We start from the raw sequence: 17,781 nt of genomic DNA, 5'->3' as shown, positions 1-17,781 counted from the left end.
TAGGTCTGCAACTGTTGCAGCTTCCATAGAGAATTAATAGAGTTTGCTACCAAAGCAAGAAATCTGAGAAAATGCATTGAGTCTGCTAGGTTAGGAATAAGATGTAGAAGTAGCTAAGGATATATAAACACCATTTTTCCTATAAGATAGCTGGTATGGGTGTAAGCAAGATACCAGTGAGCTAGTTACGAGTCAGCTAAGCCAGCTGAGTCACAACAGAGCCAAGCTGACCCAATAAGCTGGGTGGGGGGAAGCTGGGAGGTGATAACTGCATCTGCATTTGGAGACGTGCCCCGATGGCAGCTAATGTAAATGTAAATGCCGCTAAAATTGCATCAAACATCTATTTAGCCAAAGTGAAGGCTATAAGAAAATCTTACTTCGCTTTCAAATAATCAAAGCCTGGGATCACCAAGCGGAACTGTGCTGCATTGTACGAGATTTATCCGGGATTGGTCACAGTGATGGGCCGCCCAGTAGCATCTCCTGTGACTAATTTGTGGCCCCTTTAAACAAAACATGGAGGCCATCCACTGGGACCTGGATCTCTCCCCTTTAGCCCAGTAGATTAAGCCGAGACATCCACTGGACCGTCTTGCCTGGTGAGTCTAACACAATTTCAGCCTGTGATGTCGGGGTTGACAAGGTCTTTGATTGTTGCAAGGCCACCACTTCTTCACCAGATCCTTGTCTGGTCTGGCTCTTGAAGCAACCATACCGTTAACAACTGAGTGGGCAATGGCTATTATCAATGGCTCTCTCCTTGAGGGCAGGGTCCCTCACCATGCTGGTTCATGCACTAGTAATCTCGAGATTTGACTATTGTAATGCTGTCTACATGGGGTTGCCCTTGGGGCTGTTATGGAGACTTCAGCAGGTCCAGAACTTGGCGTCCAGATTGTTGAGTCAGGTAAGGTGACACCAACATATTTCCCCCACCCTGGGTGCCCTGCAGTGGTTAACTGTTTGATTCTGTGCCAGCTTCAAGGTGATGGTGTTAACCTATAATACCCTAAATGGTTTAGGACCTCAATATCTGACAGAATGCCTCCTTCTGAATAGACCTGCCTATACTCTAAGAGCTTCTCAGTCTAGGCGATACATTTCTGACCCCGAGAGAGGCTTGAAAAATGATGACCAGAAACCAGGCCTTTTTGGCAGTCACTCTGCAACTGTGGAACAGTCTCCCACCTGAAATTTGCCTGGCCCCTTCATTGGGTACCTTCAAAAGATCATTAAAAGTGTGGTTATTTAGACAGGCCTTCCCAGATTTTAAAACATCCTGATACAGTAGTGCTTTAAATAACTAACATTCAACCCTTTGCCATGCTTTTATTACATTATTTCTTAGTGTAATTTGTTTTAGTTGCTCTTTTACTTTGGTCGTTATTGATTATTTCTGTTTTTTTATGTTATTGCTTTTATTACTGCTTTTGTAAACCTCCCAGAGTGGCCTTGGCAGTCAGATGGGCGGTATAAAAACGAAGTAAGTTTGGAAGCTATATTTCTGGTAAGGCAGGAAGGAGTAAGTAAATTACTTATACCTTGCTACCCAGGTGAACTTTGATATAATTGTCAAGATTGTCTGGCAGGGTGGATAAAAATCAGTGATTTTTAAAATCATGATTTAAATGTTTAAAAATAATTTTCAATTTAAATAGAATATCAGATTTTTAAAATTTAAATCAAATTCATCCTGTTCACACTGGTATTTAACTTTCAGGGATAAATGTTAACTCTGATGGACCACCAGATACACTATAGTTACTGTTGTCTTAGTCATCTTCTTTCTTGGGGATTGTATCTTGAATGTTCTAGTCTGTGAGCCATTCTTTAATTTGCCAAGTTTGTTGGCATACATTCCTGTTAGGATTTTGACAGATTCTGTGTCTAGCTTGGAATAATTCTATCAGTCTTCCACCTACCTGTGATGATTTATTTCTTAAGAATAACAAAAACAGACAAAAAAAACACCCCAAAATATTTGCTATTTCTTCTCGAGAACATCTTCACTTTCTAAAGCTGCAGACTCTTTGCCATTGGATTCCTCTTCAAAGGAATTTGTCATCCCTTCTGTTTAGTTCTTCAGTATATTGTCCACCTTCTTTTTATTTTACCTTGTTCAAACAGCATGTTTCCCTGTTACCCTTTCATCATCCCTAATCTAGGTTTTCATTTCGCTTTGAATTTCTTGTCTCCTAGAAGAGATGCCTTGCTTTTCCTCCTTTGTTGTCTTCGGTTTCTTTGCACTGGTCATTGTAATACAGTAGTTCTCTTTATCTTTATGTGATAGTCTCTGAAAAGTTGCATTCAGGATTCTTCGTTATACTTTACTTGTGTTTCTCACCTGTCTTGAATAATTTTGAGTATTTCTTCTGTCATCCGTCTGAGCCAGACCTGGGCAAAATGCGGTCCACGGACAGTTTTGAACATCAAAATAATTTATAGTTTTTTGTCTAAAGTTGATCAATTGCTTATCTTTAACATAACGCAAAAAACCTCTTTAGTATTTGTGAAGATTAACAAGTTTAAAATAAAAGCAATCATAACATCACTGTTTCATTTTATTTTTAAGTAAAATTGGTTCAGCCCCTGAACACAGTTCAGATTTTTCATGTGCCCCCCCCCTATAGAAATTAATTGCCCACCCCTGGTCTAAGCTTTTCTTATTACTATAGGAATACTCTTCTGCATTCTTCCTTAATAAAATATCTACTGGTGTTTTACATCTTGTGTATTGAAATGCACTGTCTACTCTGGGGAGGGCCTGGGAAAATGCCTTCTAGCTGGCTCAAATACATTAAGCATTGAACTGTGTTAAACTGCTGCTTTATATGTTCTGCTTGCTGTCACACATCATTTGCTGTCCTTCTGTCTCCCACATGAAATGCCAAACATGGCTTCCTAACATTAGTATTAACAGCTATATCTAGAAAACTCTGAAAAGGACCCTATAAGTCAGAATCATCCTTGCTTATTTCATATGAGGAAGAAATTGATAATGAAAGATACATTGGTAGCAAACACTATTGTTTGTGAAAAGAACACTCCAGGGGTCCAATATAAGGAATTAGTAGGATCCTCCAAGACACAGGCCTGAACCATGCATGGTCTCTTATATCTTCACAACTAATCACAATCAACATAAATATTAATAAAAATAATCAAATATACATTAATAAGAAAAATAATTGTGTGAAAGTTGATTTTAAAACCTGGGTAGCACTGGTCCCATAAGCCATATTTTATTTGTTTTGTTTTGTTTCTTTATGTATTCAGCTTGCAATGTAATATTGTTTAAAGAATCAAAATTAAAGGGTCTTTTTCCCCCCAGGCAGCCATATTTCATTTTAAGGACATTGGTGAGACGTTCCTTGTTGTTTCAAGTATTAGCGAGTAGATTTAGTGCTTGTTCGTAACTTTGTGCATATTGCTTGATCTTATAATGACTCCCCTATGTGAATGTAGTCATTCTGTTTGTGGAAAATCAGGCCTTCGAAGCTGAAGCTAGTATGATGAAGTAGTATCTGTGTGTGATCACTACTTTATTGTCAGATATTCTGGAAGCAACTCAGTGGTCTGGGAAAGAAGACAATACAAAGAGTGTTTATTGCTGAAAAATATTTGTTATTTCTGTTGGACACAGCTGGCTGGATAGTTCAGTGAATTAGTTACCTGTCTGCAGAGCCAGAGTTTGAGACTTTAATTCCCCACTGTGCCCCCCAGGAGAAAAGCCAGCCTGTGTAGCCTGAGGCAAGCTGTAATTCTCAAGGTTTCCTTTAGAAAAATGAAGCGGTAAACCACTTCTGAGTATTGTATGTCTAGAAATACTGCAACAGTAAGTGGGAACTGACCTGATGGCATGCAGTTATTTGGTATTTTGGAAAGCACAGATTTTATAACAATTTTGATAGGTACGATTGTAAGACATTCTTAATTTGATGTAGCAGATTAACAGTTGAAATGAGTTCCGTGTGGTAATTATGGAGACATATACTTTTAACTTAAAAAAAAAAAAAGATCCATCCATCCTTTCCTTCAGAACTGTAGCTGTCTTGGGTCCTCTTGAAGAGAAAGGGGAGGTATAAATATTCTGAATAAATAGGTACTGTGCAAACCATATGCACTAACAAATAGAATGTGCAGTAATCAACTTTTCCTCTAATTTCAGTTCCACCTGAAAATGCTGTCTAAACATGATGAAAAGGATCTTTCAGAAATAATTAAAATCTGGAATCACACTATTTATGGGGAGAAGTCCACTTCTATCCAGAAAAACTAGTATAATAACAGATTTAGATATATTGAGTGTTTTGTTGTTTAGTCGTTAAGTCATGTCCGACTCTTCATTACCCCATGGACCAGAGCACGCCAGGCCCTCCTGTCTTCCACTGCCATTTGAGTCAAATTCATGTTGGTAGCTTCAATGACACTGTCCAACCACCTTGTCCTCTGTCGTCCCCTTCTCCTCCTGCCTTCACACTTTCCCAACATCAGGGTCTTTTCCAGGGAGTCTTCTCTTCTCATGAGATGGCCAAAGTACTGGAGCCTCAACTTCAGGATCTGTCCTTCTAGTGAGCACTCAGCGTTGATTTCCTTCAAAACGGATAGGTTTTTTCTCTTTGCAGTCCAGGGGACTCTAAAGAGTCTCTTCCAGTACCACAATTCAAAAACATCAATTCTTCGGCGGTCAGCCTTCTTTATGGTCGAGCTCTCACTTCCATAGGTCACTACTGAAAAACCATAGCTTTGACTATGCGGACCTTTGTTGGCAAGGTGATGTCTGTGCTCATTGTATAAATGTAAGGTACTCCTTTTTGTCAAATGACCATTTAACAAAAAACAAAACATGTTTCCCCCATCCCCCATTGTTACTGTGTCACACAGCAGATTTGTTTGGTAAAATAACTGGATTCTTGATAAAGCTAAGCATCATTAAAGTGACAGTTTTACTGCAATAATTTTGTTTAGAAAAATTCAAAATAAAAATTCAGTTATAATATTATACTGTCCTGGTAATAATACTTAAACATCCCGACAAAAAATAGCTGGGTCTGGGTGACCTGTCTTTTTTAGCTTTGGGCTAGAGCTCCACCAAGTGATCTTCCAGTGTGATACATTTTCTTTTTTAAAAGTACACTGATTGTGTTTTAGCATCACGTAGTGGCAGCCTGAATTTTAGCTCTTCTCTGAGTTAAAGCTAGATTTGTACATTTTAAACTAGAGTCCTAGAAGGCTAAAATGTACAAATCTAGTTTTAGTTTTTAATTTTACATGGCAGTGCTTAACATCCATGGTTTTTATTTTGGGCTTAGCAGCACTGAATTACACTGTGAAATAATTAGAGAGTTTGCATATAACATAATATCTAGTACTTGAGGTATTTATATACTTTAAAAACCATCTCGTGGTTACTGTTTATGACATCATATTGAAAAAAAAATTAATGCTTTTTTATTTTGTTTATTTTTATGATGTCTGAGCTGCCTTCAGTCTCTTCATTGGAACAAAGGGGGCAATAAAATGAAATAAACTATTTTAAACAGAAGTGAGAGATTAAAATCAGGACATGGATAGGGATTACTGATAGTTGATATTTGGAAAGCTGCTTTAATGTGGTCAGTCATTACACACACAAAAATCTTGTTTGGTACAGTGGCTGAACAAGCAGTGCAGTATCATACTAGTCTCCGGTTTGTGGCAGTCTAGTTTGGATTGATAACTACATTTGGGACAACTTCTCTTAAGTGTACTTCAGAACATTTGGCAGCGTGTTGACCAGAAGGGAAAAACCCATTCACTTCAGTGCAGCATAGTTCTAAGGATCAGATATGACATATATAACTGGGCTGTACAGGGACCACAGTAATAGCAGCTAAAAAAATGTACAGAAGGAGAAAGTTGCCTGTAAAGTTCAGTGTTGTCTCATTTAATTTCCAGAACATAAAATGTTGAAGGAAGGATGTGGAAAGGAAAGAAGTGGAATGGAGGAGGCAAGAATATGAGATCCTTCTAGAGCAGTGGTCCTTAACCATAGGAGGGGCTGTGCATGTGTGGGAAGGGCCGTGTGTGTGTGGTCCTGGCAAGGTCACGGACCAGGATGGGTCTGCGAACTGGGGTTGGGGACCCCTGCTCTAGAGTATTGGTAAATTGCATACCATAGATATGTGAAAACAGGAACATTAGATTTCTACAAATCCCAAAATTCTGGAAGAAGGATTTTCCACCATGTGAGGGAATATTGGGAAAAGCTGAATACAGAATTTACTTGTTTATTAAAACTTAGTAGTGTTTTGACAGCCGTTTTGAGAAAATAAACAACATAATGGCCAAATCCTCTTGCTTAGCATAGTAAATTGCACAAAAGTAGCCACATTGAATCAGTGGGGATTTAGTGAGTCAGTTCTTCCACAAGTTAAGTTGATTCAAGTGGACCTACTCTACTTGTGACTTACTATACTCAAGTAACTTGCAACTAGGGTACGCCTGTTTGAATCAATGGAATTTACTAAGGAGTTGACTCTGCCAAATCTCCACTGATTCGAGTGGGCCAGCTCTAATGTGATACTGCACTAAGCAACAGGATTTTGACCAGTAATTATTTGGTAGATTGAAAAATATTTCATAAGTCCTCTTTTCTGTGCATTTGCTGACTGGTCAGTATGCATGTTTCTATCAAAGTTATACAGTGGTGCCCCGCTAGACGCTTACCCTGTTAAACAATCGCTTGATGTTTCCTATGGGGTTTTTTCGTTTAATGATGATTAGGTCCCTGCTTTGCGAACCAATTGTTCGCAAGACGACGATTTAAAACAGCTGATCGGAGGTTCACAAAATGGCTCCCCACTGTTTTCCGGACCTATTTCCGCAAGACAGGGATCACAAAATGGCTGCCCTGTGGAGGATCTTTGCTGCACGAGCAGGTATTTCCCCCATTGGAATGCATTAACCGGTTTTCAATGCATTCCAATGGGTTTTTATTTTCACGTGACGACGATTTCGCTGTACAGCGATTTTAACGGAATGCATTATCGTCATCATGCGGGGCACCACTGTATTTGGAGCTAAGTCCTTATCTTAAAACAGGGCATATCTGAGGTTAACCTCTAAAATAATGTATTATCATAAATATATTGTGTGGGATACTAACAGTAGACAAAATTAGCCACACTTGAAACATACTGTATTTTTCGCTCCATAAGACGCACCTTTCCATAAGACGCACCAATTTTTTAGGAGAAGAAAATAGGAAAATATAATCTGTTTTCTTAGCTCCATAAGACGCACAGACTTTCCACACCCCTGTTTTGTGGGAAAAAAGTGAGTCTTATGGTGCAAAAAATACAGTATTCTTGAAAATAATAGTCACTACAGTGGACCCTTGACTTACAGACGGCTTGACTTACAGACTTTTTGAGTTACAGACTTCTCTGGCCGCAAAATTTAGGTTTGACTTGCAGACTGAGATTTGACTTACAGAGCAGAAAAAAACCAAAATGGAACAAAAACGGCCTGTTACGGGATTAATTGGTTTTCAATGCACTGTAGGTCAATGGAGACTTGACTTACAGACTTTTTGACTTGAGAACCGCCTTCCAATACGGATTAAGTTCTCAAGGTTGTCTTTCACAGGGGTATTCATGCCAAAATGTTGTATGAATAAAACCTTTAAAAATGATTTCACATTTCAGATGAGAACATTCATAGGATTCCTCCCTATCTTTATTCAGATCTTTTGGTGAAAAAAGGAAAAAAATAATTCCAAGGAAAAACAAAGCAAGCTGTCCCCAGCCCCCATTCTAGTCCTTTGTATCTGCAGATTTGAGATGTAAAAATTAAGTCATCAAGGATACCAGCAGGATAAAAATAATAAACATTCAAAGGAGTACAAGCTTTGTAAAATAAATATAATAAAATGACAAAAAGAGAGAGAAAGAGAGAGAAACATGTTGTTGTAAACAGTTGCACAAAAAAGGAATTGATCTGGGAATTTAGGATTATGAAGAAAGTGAGTAGATAGGTGGGCAGCACTGTAAAAAGTAATATTTTGAAAATTGGCGGGCCAGTAGTTGCTTGCATGCAGTCCTGCAGTGTCTCTTTTTGAGGTCTCAGGCCATCAGCAATGCCCGGCTGTATTTTGTGCTCCTGGAAGCCTTCAAAAGCAACATTTCTGATACAGAATGGCATGCAGATCTACAAAACAAAGCCCAAGAATTGGAAGTAACATTCTGGAAAACAGATGTACCTTATTCAGATTTGGGACTTATGGCTCACAATGGGATTTGGAGACAGAAAATTAATTCCTGTACCCTTGAACCTGCCCACTTCTGCGATAGAAAAATAAATACGATTCAGGAAGAAGTGTAATACCATCTGTGATAAATGCAATCTCATCAACTTTGTAGAATTTTTTAGAATGCATTTACTGCATTTTATACATGGACTTCTGGAAAAAAAACAGATTGCAAAAGGTAGGAATAGACAGACTTTATTCTGGAGGAATAAGATGTACAGTATTGGAACAGCTAAATTGAAACTGTTGCTGTTTTGTACAGTATTGTAAATAGTCTTGAATAAAGAACAAGTAATGATGTAGCCAGGATTGCAAATGCTATATATTAATAATACCTGTAGTTAAAAACTTGAAGGAGAATTCTCAGACCTTGTTTTACAGTGGCTTCAGTCTTAGCTAGTGAATAGCCCCAAAAATACTATGGGAAACAGGGTGGGGGAACTGCTGCTCAATTCAGTAGCCTTTAGTTTATGTGGTTCTGCATAATTATTGTGTTGCTACAGCTGTATGAAACTGTTGAAAGAGGTTGTTACAAGATTTATCTAGAGTTGAGTGCAATGTTCCCTTTAATTTTCTGCCAGCATGGGGCCATTTGCGTGCAAGGTTCTGGCTGCGACCAGAAGCAAATGGGTGGCAAGTCTGGCTGGTCTGCACAGCCCCCTGCCACTTAGAGGGAACATTGGCCCAGTGCTATCAGTGTGAAGATGATACCATTTCTGTTATTTTTGTTTTAATGCTAAGAATGCTATGGAGCTCTTGATCTATTGTCTGATGGAGTAATGAATACACTTAGGAGACTTAAAACAGACTTTTTTTTCCTTTTGATCTGCAACAGAACTAACTGTCCTGGTTCTAGTCTCATAGCTTGTTATGGACAGATCTGAGCTCCCTTTGAAGGAACACAGTTTATAACTGGTCTTGGACCTAGTCTTATTCTTGAAAGTCTAGAAAAACCATAATGCACAAGATGTATAATGTCATACTGCATGTAATACTGTAATAATGTAATACTGAACAATATACACCTGAGATATTAAGTAAGTATTTTCATTCTTTTGAGCAGCACATAGTAGGAGAGAATGCAGTCGTAATTTAATGTATGGTCCTAGAAGCATTTTGTTGGTTACTGTTGAAAACAGGATTCAGATTTAAATAGATCTTTGGTGTAATCTGAAGAAATGGAAAGTGGGAGAGAGTGTCCAAAGATTAATAGTCTTTTCTTCTCCTTTCTTGCTCATCCCAGGTAAGCTGGGTCTTTAGGGTAAGGTATGTAGAAAAGGAAAATTTCAATGGTTTTATAAAGCAGCAGTTAGAAATACTTGGTTTAGATCAGTGGTTCTTAACCTTGGGTTACTCAGGTGTTTTTTGGACTGCAACTCCCAAAAACCCCAGCCAGCACAGCTGGTGGTGAAGGCTTCTGGGAGTTGCAGTCCAAAAACACCTGAGTAACCCAATGTTAAGAACCACTGGTTTAGATAACCCAGATCGCCGTATGCATACTTATTAGTCTTTCTTGTTTTTCTTAACAGGTATAGCCTACTACAAAAAGACAAGAACAAGAGAAGGAGGCACATTTACCATTCACATCTGCTTTTTTGAATGTATTTCTAAGTAGTGCTCCAGAAGATGATAAAGAAATGATAGCAGCCCAAGAAGTAACAACTAATTTTGCTGTGCTTCAGTAAGTAGCTTGAGTAAGGTCAAACTTTGGAATTTAAAATTTGTTTTTGTTTTCATAATGCTGGAGACAAATCATGGCTTTATCAAGAAATTTTATGTTGATCTTGTTTTAAATGTGTGCCTGAATGATTTAGCTATTAAGGAAGCTTAGCAGCCATAAATAATTATGCTGTAGTTCAGGTTTTAGAACCTTATTTTATTTTATTTTATTTTATTAATTAACCATAGTTACAGAGCTTAAGCAATTTTTTTCCATCTCGTAATTTCAAAAAACTGTTGAGTTTACTGGAAAGTTAAGTGTTTTTCAGATATATTAGACAGTGTATCAGAGTAGTTTTTATCAAACTGGATTGCTAAATACGTATGCACAAGATTGTAAATTGTGTAAAGGTCCACGTTTGTAAAGTTGAGCATTTGGGTGCCGTGAATTCACTTATTCCCTCTTCTTCCTTTTGAGTGTAGTTTTTGAAATAAATCACTAGAAATGAGATGACTGAAAATATGTACAAATTATATTTAACTTATACTGGCTGCAGAATTTTATCAATTTCATTCATACAGGATTGGGATTATTTTGATGTGTAATGTGCACAAACCTCCTTGTTTCGTTCAGTTGCAAAATTGTTTCAGAATTGGTCATGCAGTGCAGAAGTGCTTTAATTTCTCTTTGAGCCCTTTAATCTGCAGCTTTGTGCTATATGTACTTGTGACGTGAAGGGAATTGAACCTACCACTTGTGCAAGGTGACAATGCACTGTTTCATCCCTGTTGTCCTTAAATTTTCTTAACTCCGTGGCTCTTAATGGTTCTTCGACCAAAGCATTTTATAAGAAAATCACTTGTACCAATGAAACATTGGTTTCATTGAGTTATTCTCACATTTTGAAATTTGGTAGGAAGGCATGGGCAGAGTTATTTCTGATAACAGTAATTGTTCTCAGAGTTGTCCAGATTATCACCCTTCTTCCTGAGTTCTAATGTTCTAATGCTAGTTCTGTACTTGCCTATTCATATAAGAAGATTCCAAGACCTTAGTTTGTTCAGAGTACTCCATCTTTGCAGAAAATAAAAGTGCAGATGTTTTACATAAATGTTTCATAATAAAACAGTTGTGATTTAGAATGTAAAAATATGTCTTTTCAGGGAGCCTGAAACACATTTCTCTTCAGATACTGATTTTGAAGATATTGAAGGCAAAAATCAGAAACCAGGAAAAGGAAAGGTATATATATCCCTCACATTTTCAAGCCTTAATACAAAATAATAGTGCTTCTGATGAAAGCTTATATCCAGTAGTAATGTGAGACCATTTCATTGTCACAAGGTTTGCTGTTGCACAAATTATGATCTCCGTGAAGAACACATGATCTCTGTTTGTGCAGTGGAAATAATTGTGCAGGTAGCACAGTTCTGTGGTAATTTCTGATCAGTAGAAGCTCAATAGGATGCTCATCTGTATCTTTTAAATGTTATATAAATTTAAAAATACTTCATGTAAATCTCATTACAAAATATATGTATGATTATTACATGAGATCTGAAGAGGTTTCATTTAACAGGAGTATGCTTGCGTTGAAGGCCTGTGCACCTAATGGAATTAGTTCCAGTGGGTCCCCAGACATTCAAGGACAATTTGTTGGGGAGGGCTGTTGTGTTCGGGAAAACAGTTAATAAGATACTATAAGACTGAAATACCACAGTTATTCATTATTAATGCATTCATTTATTGTGCCTCTTAATTTTCTGACAAATATCTTTGTAGACCTGCAAAAAGGGGAAAAAAGGTACAGGAGAGAAGGCAAAAGTTGGAAACGGAGGAGGGAAGCCTGGTGGTCCAAATCGAATGAATGGGCATCACCAGCAGAATGGTGTGGAAAACATGATGTTGTTTGAAGTTGTCAAAATGGGAAAGAGTGCTATGCAGGTAAATATACAAATGAATGTTATAAAGAAATGGATTTAGAAAGCCCTCTGTAATACGGAAACGGTCAGAAAAGTTGTCCACATACCTGTATTGTTAAAATTTTATAATGTTGCACAGTTTGTGTACTGAACAAAAAGTATTAACAAACTTGATAAGAGAACATATTGATTATTTAGAGAATATGATGAACCATGGTTTATTTTTATACGAGTGAATGCAGAAACACTGTGACACCCTCCCCCCCCCTCCAATTCAGGCAGGACATCAGAAAATTCTGCTTTTGTTTTAGAAATTCAGCACATCCAAATCCTAAATGGTAGTCATTCTTAGCAGTGGCCAGAATCCTGGTGGATTTTATTTTTGTGCAAGGGGAATCATACAAGTTGCTAGATCATACAGGTTGCTGCAGTTAATAGTCTGGGTACACACCAGTCACTTGCCCAGATGTGTGCCAGGATCCTTGTCAGTTAGCTGCAGTAGTTTATGTGATTCCTCTTGTCTACATGTAAAATCTCAACAGGATTTTGGCCAGTGGTTTCCTTAAACAAGCCAGTTTCACAGCTGTGACTTGAAATTGCTATATTCTGACAATAATCCAATTTGTTTAAATCTCATTGTAACCCTAACTTAAAGCAATAGAGTTCTGCGAACAAAACTCAATGAAGAGCTGTATATGCGTTTAAATTTCCTTGTCCTACTTGATCTTCACTTTCCAAGTAGATAAGTTACTGATCCTGTTGTTTTTGTTGGGTTCAGCTTACAGTATCCTCTTGCTTGGAAAAATGTAGATGAGAAATATTTTTGAATGGATGGAATTGTTTGGAATGCCTGTGTTCTGAAAAGATACAAAGTAACAAAATGCTATATGGCTTTTTTTATTTTCCCAGTCTGTGGTGGATGATTGGATAGAATCCTACAAGCATGACAGAGATACAGCACTTCTTGATCTCATCAACTTCTTCATTCAGTGTTCAGGCTGCAAAGGTAAGTTATTTTGGAAGTGCATCTTTTCCTCTGTAGTAGGACAACAGAAGCTGTGTGTTGACAGATGTTTTTGAATAACAGTTCCCAACAGCTCTGGTCAGCCTGGGCAGTGGGATTAATTAATTAATTAATTGGGATTAATATTTTAGTTATTGAAGGGCCACAGGTTCCCCATAATTTTCCGTTTCCAGGTACAGTATGAGTATTAATGTTTATTCCATGATTGTTTAAGACTATATTATTCTTGTGTTTCAAAGGCTGAGGTAGTGAATAATAAAGTGTATGGCGGCATATAAGTTAAATAAATAAATAAATAAATAAATAAATAAATAAAATAGTTTTTGCTTCCATATGTACGGTATGAAAGATAAATTTTGCTTTGGTCTACAATTCTATAAAGTATTTCAAACATAAACATTTTATAATATTTCTGTATGATGTAGAAGTTTTTGTACATATTGTATGAGTAACATATTTTATCTTATTAATTCACTTCCTCTGACTTGCAGGTGTTGTAACAGCAGAGATGTTCCGACATATGCAAAATTCTGAAATAATTCGAAAAATGACTGAAGAATTTGATGAGGTAAAAGTGCACACGCTTTTAGAAAAATAGCCTTTATCTTTGAGATACAGTACAGGAAGCCATATTAGAAGGTATAAATTTTTGAGGTAAAACGTTTCATATCTGGAATTGATTGGTGGAGAATATTGGGGAGTGATATTTAACATGTGCAAGGTTCAAGGTGGCTATTGAATTGCTAATGTGAGGACATCCTTTTGGATGCGGTATTTGCATTTTTAATGGGAACAATGGCAAACAATAATATAGGGCATGTACTGATGTACAGTACAGATGACTTGAAGGTAGGCTCCTAGTTTTAGTAAATATTTTCTGCTTGATATAGAATGATCTTGTTATGTGCCTTTAAGTCAGAACTGATCTTGGTGACCCTAATGGGTAAGTGAGATATTTAAGGAATGGTTTTACCCAAGGATGTGTTTGAGGTGCGTAGCTGTGAATGTGTGACTCCGCCTCCTTCTGCACAGCCCCTGTGGTTCTGGTTGCGACGGAATCCCATGTGTGAGAGAGGTGGAGCCCCACCCAGCAGGGCTGAAAATTAGAGGGCATGTTGGTTTGACCAGTTCCACAACCTCAGTGAGTTTCCATGGGTGAATGGGGATTCAAACCCCCCAGGCCTCCTGAGTATTAGCCCATTACTTTTATCTGATACACCACACAGGGTATCCAGTATAGAATGTGCTCTTCTAATATTAAAATGACTCATAATATAATTAAGGAAAAAATGGTAACAAATGAATGGTTATAAATTAAGTCAACCTAGTTTTTTGTTATTGGCATAGTTATTTTTTAATATTTTATATAGTGCCTTAACTTTTAGAAATAATATTCTGTGGGGACCTGTGCTTTAAAAGAGATGAGGAACTTTCACATGACACAAAATATAGTGTCCAGGACACTTTTAAGGGTGTGAGTTTTGGAATATTTTATTCATTCATTTGTTGTTTACTCTTCAGCCAAAAGGTCCCTTAAATGTCTTGCAGATCAGTAAATTGCTTTCGGACTCATAATCTAAAGCAACGTGAAATTAAATGGAAGGGGATGAGGAGGGGAAATGAAGAAAAAGATACTAAGGCATTAATTCTCAAAATACGTTTTTTTTCCCATGAAAGATTGTTACTGGCCTTATGTAAGATGAGATAGCTTCCAGTCCATTTCTGAATTTTGTTTGAGGTGCTAGTTCTTACAAAATCCTAAACAATTTAGGGCTAGGATGGCCCCCAAAAACTTCTTCCTTTGCAAAGGTAGATCAGAGTTATGATTACCTTTGGAGACCCTGGTTTTCCCCACCACCACTGCTTGAAGAAGTGGTTTCTAATTAAGAGGACTTTGAGTCAGGATTTTGTACTGTACTTCAGTTAGATAGTTCTCTTTGAACTGGAATTAGACTGGCTTCAGCTTTTGGAAGTTTCTTAGTGAGTAGTGTTTACATTGTCATATAACTTTAAGTCGTTAATTCTAAGTTTGAATTTATTTATTCTCTGCTTTTAGTTGTGCTGTTTTTGTCCAATTGTTTCATATTTTAAATCAATCAATTATTTCATTGTTTTAGTTTATTGTAAGCTTTGGGAGTCTTATATAAATGTTTTATATTTATGACATATGCACAAATATATGTACATGTGTCATCCTGCTCTCTTTCTGCCTTGAAATGTTGTCCTTCTAGATTTGAAGCCGCTTGCCTTAAATTTTAACAACCAAGCAGTATTTCCCAGTAGAGTCGTAATGAAATTGCTATATATAGAAACCATAATCTCTCCTGAAGGTTTATGCCTCAAGGTTTGTACCTTGAGGAGGAGTTCCTTTTCAAAGAAAGGTGTGCTGTAAACATGAATGAATGTATACCTTCAGGTTGTTCAGAAAAGTGCACACCTGACTAACCTCTTAATTTATTTTTGTAAAAGACAACGTCTTAAAAAATGCTTGATAGTGGTTTTTCTAAAAAATAGCATCTTTCCCACGACTATTCCAGAAAAATAATTAATTTTTGCAGGTGTAAGTGCACCTTCTGCCTTGAGAATTTTATTCTGATTTATATTTAATGTGGAAGAAGCAGAATTCTTTGCTTTACTTGGGAAAGCAAATAAAACCAAAATAAGAATAAAAGAACAACAGTACTGTATTCAAAATGTTGCCTGCTGTTTGATTCTAGAGGTCATCTGAATGTGAATATTATGTAATTCAAAGTAAAAAAATTATTGTATTGTTACTAACAGGTACGTGTTTTATATTCTAGGATAGTGGAGATTATCCACTTACCATGGCTGGTCCTCAGTGGAAGAAATTTAAGTCAAGCTTTTGTGAGTTCATTGGAGTGTTGGTCCGGCAGTGTCAGTATAGTATCATATATGATGAATATATGATGGACACAGTCATTTCACTACTTACAGGATTATCAGACTCTCAAGTCAGGGCATTTCGACATACTAGCACATTGGCAGGTAAGTATCCATTAAATGATATTTATCATTTTACATTTACCTTAAATATGATTATTCAACATTTCATTGAATATGGAAGGACTCTAATTCAAAATGGTAGAAAAGCCAAAATGGGGGACGTGGTTGATGGCAGAAAACCAGTTTTGTGTTTTATATCTGTTTTTCCTTTCCTTTAAAGTGGACGTAGCCACTGTCACAACCAGGTGTAAAGTAAAAAGACAATGAAGTGGATCCAGAGAAATCACCCATACACTGGTATCATTGTCAAAGGCGTTTCTGTGGGATCCCTTTTCTTCTGAAATATGACAAGTGGCAATCCTTTTAGGACGGTGCTCTCTCTCTGGAATGCTCTCCAGAAGGAATTTACCTGGCACCACTCCGGTACCTTCTCTATACACTTCTCCCTTCAACAGCATGGGGGTTAGGGGTGTTGGACCCCTGTGTAATTCAAAGTCTGTGTATAATTAATGCACACACACCCCCAAGCAGGGTTTCCATTGAACGGGAAAGGGAAAGAGAGAAGACGGCTGTGCTTAGCAGCTGCCACAGAAGCAAGATGGTGGTGGCATCTGGGAGGACTGAAATCAGCGGTTAAGTTAACCCACTCTTTTGCCAGTCCAGCCCTCTGCCATCTCCTTTTCTGAGGGATTCGGGCTTTTTTTTTTTTCTTTTTCTGGTTAGGCTGAGAGGTAGAGCCAGGAGCTGCACACAGAGAAGAGAGCAAAGACATCCAGGCTAGTCCCAGAGCTTTTCCTCCTCTCCTAATTGCCAGCCAATTGGAGGCCTGGCTGCATCCCTTTCCATGACTCGCTTTTCTGTTTGGAAAGACCCAGCCCAGCCTCATGACCAGCCTGGATATCGTTGATCTCTCTCTGTGAAACTTCTCTGCAGCATTGAGGTAAGAAGAGTGGCTGCCCACCAGAGAGTAAAATAAAGGTGGCATGAAAAAATAAGGTGGGGGCAGGGAAAGATGGGGAACTGATTAGGGGAAGGAGGACAACACTTGCCCTTGACTGGCTCCTGGGAGTCCTATGCAGCCTGCCTGAATGCCTTCAGCAGGCCTCAGTGGTGTAAGGTAGCGGAGGAGAGAGGAAAAGGGAGGGTGGGACTGAGTGTCTGACCTGAAGGTGCTGGAAGCCCAGGTGAAGCCTTGACCTGGAGTGGGTGATGAATGGAGAGATTGTTTATTTACTTACTTACTGGGGAAAAAAATCAGCTTATAATCAAAACTGCACTTCTCAGAGCTGTGCAATTCAACGAAGAAATGTATTGGCAGCAAATATGTTTTAAAAAATGAATTGATTTACTCAGCTACTATGCTGTTACTGTAGCTTGTGCTTTATTAGTTCATTCTGTGGAAATCAGCTGAAACTGTTGACTCTTAATCTGACAGAGTTAGGACCATAGTAGTTTGGATTTAGCGCCATGTGTTCATTTGCTGCAATAATATTGGTTTGGGTTTTTCCAGTCTTTTGATGTATCTTAATAACTGTCATAGGAGAAGAACTACTTAAAGCCCACATATAACACTTAAAAGCAAATCATACAGAGAATAACTCCTCCAATAGTCCCAGCCTGGAAGATTTTGCTTGTGTGTTGCTTGACTTCCACTAGTACAAGGAGAAATAATTGTTTCCTTGTGCAAGTGATGAAATGCTCAAATAAACATTTGAATTGACTATGGTTATTTTTTGAGTGGTTTAACTAGAAAAGATTGCGAGGAAAAAAATGTAGTGTTATATGGATGTACAGTAGATAGCTTCCTCACTTTTGGAATGAAATATTTAAAACTTTGTATTGAGCATGGTGGTATCAGTGTAGTTGTTTTCATATCTTGTGTACTTTTTAAGCATTAATTTCTTTTATGCCTTATCAA

General features: G+C 37.7%; 1 protein-coding gene across 2 annotated transcripts in view; it reads left to right on the top strand.

Annotated features, from left to right (window-relative positions):
- Positions 1–17,781, top strand: part of STAG2 (STAG2 cohesin complex component) — an 84,696-nt gene that overhangs the window by 28,420 nt on the left and 38,495 nt on the right. For both annotated transcript variants that reach the window (XM_072981200.2, XM_072981201.2), the window contains exons 2-7: positions 9,823–9,974; positions 11,117–11,195; positions 11,736–11,897; positions 12,785–12,881; positions 13,391–13,467; positions 15,701–15,905. In XM_072981200.2, coding sequence (XP_072837301.1) covers positions 9,931–9,974; positions 11,117–11,195; positions 11,736–11,897; positions 12,785–12,881; positions 13,391–13,467; positions 15,701–15,905 — 664 coding nt within the window. In that variant the 5' untranslated portion in view covers positions 9,823–9,930. The remainder of the gene's footprint in view (positions 1–9,822; positions 9,975–11,116; positions 11,196–11,735; positions 11,898–12,784; positions 12,882–13,390; positions 13,468–15,700; positions 15,906–17,781) is intronic.

Source organism: Pogona vitticeps, chromosome 11, assembly GCF_051106095.1.
Source record: "Pogona vitticeps strain Pit_001003342236 chromosome 11, PviZW2.1, whole genome shotgun sequence".
Taxonomy (NCBI): domain Eukaryota; kingdom Metazoa; phylum Chordata; class Lepidosauria; order Squamata; family Agamidae; genus Pogona; species Pogona vitticeps.
Note: the sequence above shows the minus strand (reverse complement) of the source record. Positions and strands in the feature narration are given on the sequence as shown.